This window comes from Oncorhynchus mykiss, chromosome 20, assembly GCF_013265735.2.
Source record: "Oncorhynchus mykiss isolate Arlee chromosome 20, USDA_OmykA_1.1, whole genome shotgun sequence".
Lineage (NCBI taxonomy): Eukaryota > Metazoa > Chordata > Actinopteri > Salmoniformes > Salmonidae > Oncorhynchus > Oncorhynchus mykiss.
In genome coordinates, this window is record NC_048584.1 from 15,607,581 (window position 1) to 15,619,553 (window position 11,973).

General features: G+C 42.7%; 1 protein-coding gene across 1 annotated transcript; it reads left to right on the forward strand.

Moving 5' to 3' along the window:
• The first annotated feature begins 64 nt into the window (after positions 1-64).
• Positions 65-4,460, forward strand: LOC110499045 (somatostatin receptor type 2). Its single transcript, XM_021575877.2, has 3 exons — positions 65-559; positions 2,136-2,932; positions 3,256-4,460. Exons 2-3 carry the CDS (start codon positions 2,207-2,209, stop codon positions 3,670-3,672), a joined length of 1,143 nt encoding a protein of 380 aa, XP_021431552.1. The 5' UTR covers positions 65-559; positions 2,136-2,206; the 3' UTR covers positions 3,673-4,460.
• Positions 4,461-11,973: the final 7,513 nt, after the last annotated feature.

Consider the following 11,973-nt stretch of genomic DNA (forward strand, 5'->3'; position numbering starts at 1 on the left):
GAGTTTGGTGAGGAGGGGAGGGAGGAGGGGGCGAGAGTATAGCGGATCCGCAGCTCCATCTGCATGCAGAGACTAAACCTGAAGAAAACGCGCACTCATCCATCATCCAATTCCACTCATCGCAGAAGTGAATCTGAGCGCTGAACAGGCTGCGCTCTTCTTTGTGCATCAGTCCTCCTGCTAGAACAGATTTCGCATTAGCTCTGGCCACGGATTCAGCGCCAGTAAGCTACTTTTGGATACATCAGTTATTCAAAACTATCTACAAATGATTTACACAATTTTGTATTGCTGAGGTATTTCAAAGAAAAATGTAATATATACTATATTGCCTATTTGACATATTAGACATACCTGTTATGTGGCAATGACCGTCACCACTTTGGCGCACAAAATACCACTGTGCGCAATGGGAGAACAGGTGCATTATATGTTAAGTGTAAGCCACAGGGCAGATTGTTGCCTTCCGTTGGATTTTCAGTGATGGTCAGAAAACTCTTGGTTGAAATTAAACCATTCCAAAATGGACCTAATGTGACGTTAAAGTTTACAAATAAAGGTAAGTTTAACCTGTACATACATCTTGAAATTGTATATGTGCTATTAACAAATAATAAGCCAATTAACTGTGATCTTGGTTTTTGCAAAAGGCATGCTCAATAATAGTAATAGTCTACCATATGAATAACTAATGTATATATTTTTTTATCGGAAACTTTAGTTCAATTGACACCTTCTGTTAAATGTTCTACCTGAAGTAAATTGTGACAGCGCATCTGTAATTTTTTAGTCTAATCAAGGTTACTTCTCGTGCGCGTTTGTGTGCCATTGTGCGTGTTGTAGAATTTGAATGCCTGCAATGTATCACCATTTTACTTGACTTAAACAATTCATTTAATGTTATTGTCCATCTTTGGTAGGCAAACAGATCAAACAATAAATGAATATAAAATAACCTCTCTAACAATATTGAACAAAAATATTACAATGTGAAGTCTGTTTTGGCGTGAGACATATTTTAGAATGATAGAAGACAGACTAATCATAACCACCTTGCATTTATGAGACCAATTTTTCTGATTAAATAAATATAATCAATACTGAACAAGTGTAATCTAATTTCTGATTAAAAAAAACAATCTAGTCATTTTTCTCACAATTGCCTACTGAGTACGTTTTAAAAAGATCTACAATATAAAAACAAAACCTCTCTTAAGAAAATGACTGCCACTGTCTGTAATTAGAGCGCAAAGGTTGCCCATGTAGTGCACCCAGCTCCTCATCTCCAGAACAATCCAATAGAATGCCTGCATTTGCGCAATAAACCCGGATCCATAGATGCCAAACAATAACAACATCAAATCTTGACCTGTGCCCTGCAAATATATTTTATCCCATAATGAAACATTCCCAATGGTTTTGTTTTTCTAAGTAAATCATCTCTCAGCAACCACAAACACATAGTCAATGAACGGGTTCAACATTAGTTTGCCATTGTCTGGTCCTTATCAATAAATAAAACAGTTTAGTGCAAAACAATTGAATCATTTGCATCAGAAAGTAGTTTCATTACAACACCCAGAGGAATCCCATCCTCTGGGGGTAGCATTGGCAAATGCACCATAGCCTAAAACTATAGCATAGCGCTGATCCTATCCATCATTTATTTCTGCTGAGGAATCAATGGCTGTTTTCCCAAAGGGTCTAACATCAACTTGAGGTTGTTTGTCCAATCCAGATCAATTAAATCAACATTTGTCATCAGTATGTACAGTACACATAGCTGCTGCTAGACACAGTGGAAGAGACACAAGGGTATAAAGTCCCAACCGTTCAACACATTAAAGTTAAAATAAAAAATAAAAAAACACACAGAAAGCCCTACAGGAGGAGTGTGGGGGCCTGCAAGTGTATTGTGTGGGGGCCTATAAGTGATGGGCAGGCTTTATTAAGTAACTTCATGTTGCTTGAAAGACAGTCATAAACCCTTATATAGTATGGGTTAACAGTTGCCATGGTGCTTGGAAGGAATGTATTCTCCTTCACCATGGTGTTGCTCTGTTGTCATTCTCTCTCTCTCCATTCTCTCTCTCCATTCTCTCTCTCTCCATTCTCTCTATGTACTGTGCACTCAGGTGGGATGTGACACTAGTGTCCCCTATCTCAACCCTGAAACACACTCAACCCAGCCCTCCTCCCTGTCAGTATGGATCTCTGGCCTCTCCTCTTATCATCCCCCAACCTCTCCCTCCCCGAGCCCCTGTACTATGACAGCTACTTCCCAGGGAACGAGTCCGACCAGGGGTCCCGGAATGACACTCCTGACGAGACCCAACAGGTCTTCGACAAGACCAGCTCCGTGGTTATTACCTTCATCTACTTCATGGTCTGCGCCGTGGGCCTGACGGGCAACACCTTGGTGATCTATGTCATCCTGCGCTACGCTAAGATGAAAACAGTCACTAACATTTACATCCTGAACCTGGCCGTGGCTGACGTCCTCTGTATGCTGAGTCTACCCTTTATCGCCATGCAGCTGGCCCTGGTCCACTGGCCCTTCGGCTCTGTGCTCTGCCGTCTGGTCATGACCGTGGACTGCCTCAACCAGTTCACCAGCATCTTCTGCCTCACGGTCATGAGCATCGACCGCTACCTGGCCGTGGTCCACCCCATAAAGTCCACCAAGTGGCGGAAGCCACGCGTGGCTAAGATCATCAACCTGACCGTGTGGGGAGTGTCCCTGCTGGTCAACCTGCCAATCATGATCTTCAGCGGTCTGATGCCCAATAAGAACGAGGCGTGGGTATGTACCATTGTGTGGCCAGAGCCTCAGGAGGCCTATCAGACGGCCTTCATGTTCTACACCTTCTTCCTGGGTTTCTTCCTGCCGCTCACCATCATCTGCCTCTGTTACCTGCTTATCATTGTCAAGGTGAGCTCCTCCTCCCTATTAATAGTGTTTTATTCTCAAGTTCATTCATCTTTTACTTCTTTGGTGAAGTTCTCCCATCTATTCTGATATAGTATTTATTGACCTATAATCTAGAATTATAGAGATACGGTGTCTTCAGAAAGTATTCACACCCCGCTTGACTTATGACTTATTCACATTTTGAATTCCGGCTCTAACACAACAAAATGTGCAAAAAGTCAAGGGGTGTGAATACTTTCTGAAGGCACTGTAGGTACAGTTGCGGCATCGATGAAGGTAGTACCAATAACAAAGGATGTGTCCCCTCTCTCCCCGGCCACTAGGTGAAGTCGTCAGGCATGCGCGTGGGCTCAACTAAGCGTAAGCGCTCGGAGAGGAAGGTGACCAGAATGGTGTCAATCGTAGTGGCCATGTTCGTGCTCTGCTGGCTGCCCTTCTACGTGTTCAACGTCACCTCGGTGACGGGCACCATCAACACCACGCCTGTCCTCAAGAGCACCTTTGAGTTTGTGGTGGTGCTGGGCTACGCCAACAGCTGTGCCAACCCCATCCTGTACGCCTTCCTGTCGGACAACTTCAAGAAGAGCTTTCAGAACGTTCTGTGCTTGAAGAAGGTGGCGGGCCTGGATGAGGCGGAGCGCAGCGACAGCCGCATGGAGCGGACGCGCATGGTCAAAGACGTCACCGCCGAAACGCGCAACGCAGCGCTGCTCAACGGCGAGCTGCAGACCAGTATATGACCTGTTTGCCAGAGTGTGTGAGACAGTGTTTGTGTGCGTGCTTGCTTGCTTGCATGTGTACGCGTGTGTGTGTGTGTGTGCAGGTATGAAATCCGCATAGTACTCGGTTCATCTAAGGTGGCCGTGGGGCTGCTTGAGAGTATCGTCACCCTGAACAGATGGATGGTCCTCTGCCCACTACCAGAGTGTATGCGGACGAGTTAGATAGACCAGTCATATTAACATCACTCTCCTATAAGCTGCTGAGCAGTGGCCCTGGCACCAAGGGGGTCCATACTGTCTTTTACAACATACCTGTCAAGATCCGTCTTGGAAAACAGAGAAAAAAGATTGATTTGAAGAAGAAGAAAAAGATGTCCTATCATGTTTCATTGACATGGATTGATTCATACTGTCTTGAGAGTAGGATTTAAGAGAAAGAACACCTTTGATAAAGCATCTTATTTATTGATAAGGAAGATGTTACTCACCAAGTCAGATCCCCTTTGACTGAAGCTGGAGACTTTCGAATTTTGCATCCAGGAAGGTTGGAAATCCTATCTGACTGCCTTCGTGAAGCTTCTCTGACTTCAAACAAGACAACCTCGTCTGGATGTATATACAGTGCCTTCGGAAAGTATTCACACCTCTTTACTTATCCACATTTTGTTGTGTTCCCGCACAAATTTAAAATGGGTTCAATTGAGTGTGTGTCACTGGTCTACACACAATACCCCGTAATGTCAAAGTTAAACAAGTATTCAACCCCTTTGTTATGGCAAGCATAAAAATGTGCTTAACAAGTCACATACAGTAATACGTTGCGTGGACTCACTCTGTGTGCAATAATAGTGTTTAACATCATTTTTGAATGACTACCTCATCTCTGTGCCCCACACATACAATTATCAGTAAGATCCCTCAGTCAAGCAGTGAATTTCAAAAACAGATTCAACCACATTGACCAGTGAGGGTTTCCAATGCCTCACAAAGTAGGGCACCTATTGAATGGTTAAAATAAAAAAACAAAGCAGATATTTCATATCCCTTTTGAGCATGTTGAAGTTCTTAATTACACTTTAGACGGTGTATCAATAAACCCAGTCACTACAAAGATACAGGCACCCTGCCTAACTCAGTTGCCAGAGAGGAAGGAAACCGCTCAGAGATTTCACCATGAGGCCAATGGTGACATTAAAACAGTTACGGAGTTTAATGCCTGTGATAGGAGAAAACTGAGGATCAACAACTTTGTACTGTAGTTACTCCACAATACTGAACTAATTGACAGACTGAAAAGAAGGAAGCTTGTACAGAATAAAAATATTCCAAAACATGCATCCTGTTTGCAAAAAGGCACTAATGTAAAACTGCAAACAAATGTGGCAAAGAAATTAACTTTATGTCTTGAATACAAAGCATTATGTTTGGGGCAAATCCAATACTACACATCACTGAGTACCACTCTTCATATTTTCACGCATGGTGGTGGCTGCATCATGTTATGGGTATGCTTGTCATCAGAAAGGACAAGGGAGTTTTTTAGGATAAAAAGAAACAGGATAGAGCTAAGCACATGGAAAATCCTAGAGGAAAACTTGGTTCAGTCTGCTTTCCAACAGACACTGGGAGACAAATTCACCTTTCAGAAGGACAATAACCTAAAATACAAGACCAAATACACACTGGAGTTGCTTACCAAGATTACATTGAATGTTCCTGAGTGGCCTAATTACAGTTTTGACTTAAATCGGCTTGAAAATCTATGGCAAGACTTGATCAAGAACCAACATGACAGAGCTTGAATAATTTTTAAAAGAATAATGTGTAAATATTGTACAATCCAGGTGTGCAAAGCTCATAGAGACTTACCCAGAAAGACTCAAAGCTGTAATCCCTGCCAAAGGTGATTCTAACATGTATTGACTCAGGGGTGTGAATACTTATGTAAATGAGATATTTCTGTATTTAACTTTCAATCCATATGCAAACATTTCTGAAAATGTTTTCACTTTGTCATTACTCAGTTTTGTGTGAAGATGGGTGAGAAAAAACATATATTTAATACATTCTGAATTGTAACACAGGTTGTAACACTACAAAATGTGGAATAAGTCAAAGGGTATGAATACTTTCTGAAGGCACTGTAGACATGGTTTTCTGTGATGTGTGTTTGTTCTCCTTGTAAAACCCAGTTCAGTTTCGATCACACACTATGTTTACTGCGCCTTGTTACTACCATTCATCTGTAGGAAGTCATTACTCTCTGATTTATATTTGGCTCAGACCTTAGACGCTAGCACAGCCAATGACAGGCAGAATAAGAGAGCATGCATGCGAATGAGAGAGAGGAGTGGTAACAGCAATGAAAAGAATAGCTTATTATCGGTTTATTGCTCTTTTTGTCCCTTTGCTTCTTCCTTTATTGATAGAATTTCAGAATACGAGAACAGAAAAACAGTACAACATCCCCAACCCCTATCCACCCACTCACCCATCCCTACTTCCCACCCATCCCACCCACCCACCCACCAAGGTATCATACAAGGTTATCACAGAAAATTAAATTAAATAAGACCAAAACGTTAACAGTAATAGAAACAAAAACAATGGAAAAAGTGACATCAAATTCATAATTATAGTTGAATCTTATCAGCACAACATGTGGCCACTAGAACAGACATGACTGCTTACTAAAATATACAAGTGACACTGTGTAAAAGACAGGCTCTCCACGTATTGTATGAATGGAGACCAGGTTTAGTCTAACTTTTGTCGGGACCCAAGCACAGTGTACCTAATCTTTATCCAGAGGCAGAGATTACATTAACTCCTTAACCCACTGCATAAGGAGGGCGGCTTTGCAGACTTCCAGTGAAAGAGGACAAGGCGGCGCGCCAGCAGCGAGGCCAATGCTTTCGCATTCGCCTGATGCTTGGTAACATTCTGATCAAGGGGAAGCACTCCAAAAATAGCATTGAATGGGTTGGGGCTAATAGTCATATTACACATATGTGGAAATGCCTCAAAAATGGGGTCCCCAGAAGCCTACACAAAGATTGGCATGACCAAACCATGTGTCCCACAGTCGTTGGACTCTGGTGGCATCTCAAACACTTAGGGGTCAAACTTTGGATATGTGTGCAAAACTTTAAACTGAATGAACCTGTGCCTCATGCAAAATGATGAGGTGTGGATACGCTCAATGATATGTTGCCCAGGAAGGCGGATTAACATTCTGTAGTATGTCGTATTATCTGGAGATTGTGCCCTTCAGATAGGGATTAAGATCTAAGCACTTCTCGCCTGGACACTTAGCGGGGTCGACTGGAAATGAAGGGAAATGTTTTTTTAGCAAAGCTGTGAGTTTGCACATACCTAAAAAAGTGGGTGTTGGGAATATTATGGTCAACCCTCAGAGTTTTGAATGAGCCGATGTGTCAATCTGCAATGCTGGGTAGACATGATTAGATGTTAATGGGGAGAAAGAAGCACTTTGGTGTTTAAGGCAATTTCGGAATTGGGACCAGATTTTTTAGGTTTTTGACAATGGGATTCAAAACATGGGTGCCAAGGTTCATGGGCAGTGGGGAGCACAGGAACAAGACAGGAGTAGTTGGAAGGCTTGACTGTATCTCCATGAAAGCCCAAATTGGACCATCCTTGTTTTCAAATGTCGAAACCAAATAAACACATTTAAATATATTTGCTGACCAGTGGCAGTGTAAATAATTGGAAAGGCCCAGCCCGCCTGCAGGTTTAGGTCTCTCTAGATATATCTTTCTCATTTGTGGATTTTACTTATTCCCAAACCGTGTCAGATTGCATCACAACCTATCCTTGTCAATATGATAGTGTTGAAATAAGGCAGGTAGGACTGATCCCTTCTGTTCGTGAACCTTTCACCTCACACACACACCCACACACACACACACACACACACACACACACACACACACACACACACTGTCTCTGACATGGGCGGTTCATATAGCTATTGTATACAGTTCATAATCTAGTACAACATTTTCCCACTGTCTTGGGGCCAATCTTGTTGATACTCAGCAGAATGAGTTATGTGTCAGCATCAATCCTATGCTTTCAGAGTGACGCTGATGTTTTCTGAATGAACAGCATTGCATCATGGAGTGATGATACCTAGCCAAAGGAGCGGGGGAGCTATAGCTGCAGTGTTTTGGTTGGTAGAGAGATGGGTGGGCTTCAATACCACAGTCCAAGGGCAACATTGTTATCTCTCCAATGTGTACGGATGGGGAATCCATGGTTATGTGTTTGTGTGTGTGTGTGTGTGTGCCCGTGTACTTGCCTGCCTCCCTGTGTGTGTGTGTGTGTGTGTGTGTGTGTGTGTGTGTGTGTGTGTGTGTGTGTGTATCTCATGTATTTTCTCTGGAAGGCCTTAACGTGTTAGCGTGTGTGTGAGCCATAAATTTCACAGCCCATTAAAGTGGTGAAATCAGGCATGGTAATTAGCATCATTATGCCAGATGCGCGAGAACGCTCTCGCTCATGTACAGTAGGTTATGTAGGCCTGTAGATAGATTTAACCCAAGAGGATGAGGGTTTAGTATAGCACACGGGAGGATGGAACCTAAGCCTTCTCTTTATTTGTTGTTCATTTGTGAAGGGCTAGAACGTGCCAACCTTTGGGTGCACTGTTCAAAATGAACTGTCTATAAATCGTTGAATCCCTTACCTTGTTCCTACACACACACACAAACACACACACACACACACACACACCTTCACACAGACACAGTTCCAGACACATTGAGGAAAACAAGTGATGAGTTCACAACCATTAGGATTCTCCGTTACCAATGCTTGCTCCTGTTACAGAGGAGCAGGGGGTCTTAAATGAGAACAAGGAGGACAGATATAAGATATGAGGTCATATATTCGTCTACAGTAAGCACTATTGTCCTCTAAGTGGGAGCAATCTTTCTCTCTTGGTCGCTTGCTTTCCTTCAGCTTGCAAACAGTAAGCGCCGTGTAAAATGTTGTTAATGATGTGTCATAATGTGTTTATTGTCACGTGTGAGTTCTCAGATGGATTATAGTTTATTGGACAGTGATTATACTGCACTTTCGTAATACAGAGCAATTTGTGTGTGTGTGTGTGTTTATGCGTGTGTGTGTGGGACTGCCGCTTGATATCACTCACCCTTTCTGTTAACCATAACTCACGATTAGGGTATGTACAAAACACTGTGTCAATGTGCACATATTTATCTATCTAGTCTATTCATTACTACGTATCAGTTGTGCTAGTGTTCCGTTAAAATCGACTTAATTAGTGAAGGAAGCGCCCAGTGAACGCTCCTGAACCTTAAACAAGCATTATATTATAGATGGTCGTCTGGAGAGATGACATATATACAATACATTTGTATATGTAATGATTACTAACTGAACAAAGTAGCCACAGAGAGTTAGAGGAAGGGGTCGAACACGGTCATACACTGTACTCAAACACAGTCTTTTCCATTAAGTAAACAGGATGTTAATGTTTAAAAGAAACCACAAAATGCAGAGGTCAAACCATACCATACCCTCCATCATGTCAAGTGTCTGTCTCTCAGGTTCAAGTGTCACAAGTGGTTGAACTCTAAACGATACAGGGGTAATATACTTGAATGTCAGTGTAATGAAGGAGCAGTACTCATCATCAGACCAACAGTATTCTTCTCACAGTGTTTTTCTCAATATCAGCTGCTCTTCTTGCGCTCCGAGGTGCAGTGCAGTAGCCTGGTCCAAGATCTGTTTGTGCTCTTGCCAACTCCACCGCTGTCATTGTCAAGCAAAACATGTCTGGCCTGGCAACGAGTGACAAGGAGTTGGCATGATAGCATAAACAGACTGGCACTCAGGCTAACAAATGCAGTTGAATACAGAGCATATCCCTGCTCAGCAAGTGAAATTATTACATGTAGGCATTGTGATTGTTGTGATAAAGAGTATTTTTTAATGTAGTTATAATAAATAATAATAATACATTTAATTGATAATGCGCTTCTTGAAAAACATCCTCAAAGTGCTAAAATGTTATATGAGGTAGTCTACTGGGGCAAGAAATAGTTGGGGTATGTGGTCGTAATTTACTGGGGTCATAATGTACTGACCAAAGACAGTTATCAGGTACAATGTACAGGTAACTGCCAAAATAAAGGAAACACTTGAGTAAATGAGGGATACAAAGTATATTGAAAGCAAGTGCTTCCACACAGGTGTGGTTCCTGAGTTAATTAAGCAACTCAAATCCATGCTTAGAGTCATGTATAAAAATGCCCAGTTTCATGTCAGTGGTCTAGAAATCTCAGTGACTTTGAGAGAGGGGTCTCAAAGGAGCAAATCAAATCAAATCAAATTTTATTTGTCACATGTGCCGAATACAACAGGTGGAGATCTTACCGTGAAACGCTTACTTACAAGCCCTTAATCGAGTTAAGAAAACATTTACTAAATAAACTAATGTAAAAAATGTAATACAAATTAACACAATAAAATAACAATAACAAGGCTATATAAAGGGGGTACCTGTACCGAGTCAATGTGAGAGGGTACAGGTTAGTCAAGGTAATTTTTTACCTGTAGGTAGGTGTAAAGTGACTATGCATAGATAATAAACAGTGAGTAGCAGCAGTGTAATTAGCCCGGGTGGCCATTTGATTAATTGTTCAGCAGTGGCTTGGTGGTTGAAGTTGTTAAGGAGCCTTTTGGACGTAGACTTGGTGCTCCATTACCGCTTGCTGTGCGGTAGCAGAGAGAACAGTTCATGACTTGGGTGACTGTAGTCTTTGACAATTTTTTGGGCCTTCCTCCGACAGTAAATAGTACTGGGCCGTGATGTACTGGGCCGTACGCACTACCCTCTGTAGCGCCTTATGGCCGAGCAGTTGTCATACCAGGCGGTGATGCAACCCATCAGGATGCTCTCAATGTAGCAGATGTAGAACTTTTTGAGGATCTGGGGACACATGACAAATCTTTTCAGTCTCCTGCGGGGGGAAAGGTGTTGTCGTGCACTCTTCACGACTGTTTTGGTGTGTTTGGACCATGATTGTTTGTTGGTGATGTGGACACCAAGGAACTTGAAACTCTCAACCCTCTCCACTACAGCCCCGTCGATGTGAATGGGGGCGTGTTCGGCCCATCTTTTCCTGTAGTCCAGGATCAGCTCCTTTGTCTTGCTCATGTTGAGGAAGAGGTTGTTGTCCTGGCACCACAATGCCAGGTCTCTGACCTCCTCCCTATAGGCTGTCTCATTGATGTCGGTGATCTGTTGTGTCTACAGCAAACTTAATGATGGTGTTGGAGTCGTGCTTTGCCACGCAGTCGTGGGTGAACAGTGAGTACAGGAGGGAACTAAGTACCCACCCCTGAGGGGCCTCCGTGTTGAGGATCCGCGTGGCTTATGTTTTGTTGCCTACCCTTACCACTTGGGGGCGGCCCGTCAGGATGTTCAGGATCCAGTTGTAGCGGGAGGTGTTTAGTGCCAGGGTCCTTAGCTTAGTGATGAGCTTTGTGGGCACTATGGTGTTGATCGCTGAGCTATAGTCAATGAACAGCATTCCAGCTACACCGTACACCTAGTGACAGTGTCAGCGAGCATGCGCCCGGCCCGCCACAGGAGTCGGTAGAGCGCGATGGGACAAGGAGATCCCTGCTGGCCAAACCCTCCCCTAACCCGGATGACGCTGGGCCATTGTGCGCCGCCCCATTGGCTCGTGGTGGCCCAGTGCCCTATTTATACACGTTATGTCAGTGTTTCCTTTATTTTGGCATCTTCTCTGACACTTTTACAGATTGTTGTCTTTGAAACTCTGTACCTGTAAAATGGTTGGTTAGTTTTATTTGAGAGGTTGAGTTAGCAGCAGTGGCACACAGTTAGCCTATTATTAGAAAGATGTTTAGAGGTTCTGTTTTACTCCCAATGGCCATAGAAATGGAGGAATATGTATTTGAATGTGTTGAGGTCATGTTGAATGGCTAATACTAACTAGCTTTTCATCCAATTAGCAACAGATTTTCATGTGAATATTCAAAAATCTGCATTAAAAAAAAAAGGAAATGTGTTTCCATCCAAATTGACTTGTGCGTAAAAGGCTGCATGATGACTTAATGCACATAAAAACAACTTTTGCGGTTAAATTCCATGTATCCATGTACCGAATAAAAAATACAAGTTAAATGGGTTTCCATGGTATTTACTGATGTTTTTTTCACAAAAAAATGTTGTATAACTGTAACGTTCGTCATAAGGAGTAGACCAAGTTGCAGCGTGGTATGTTTCCATCCTTTATT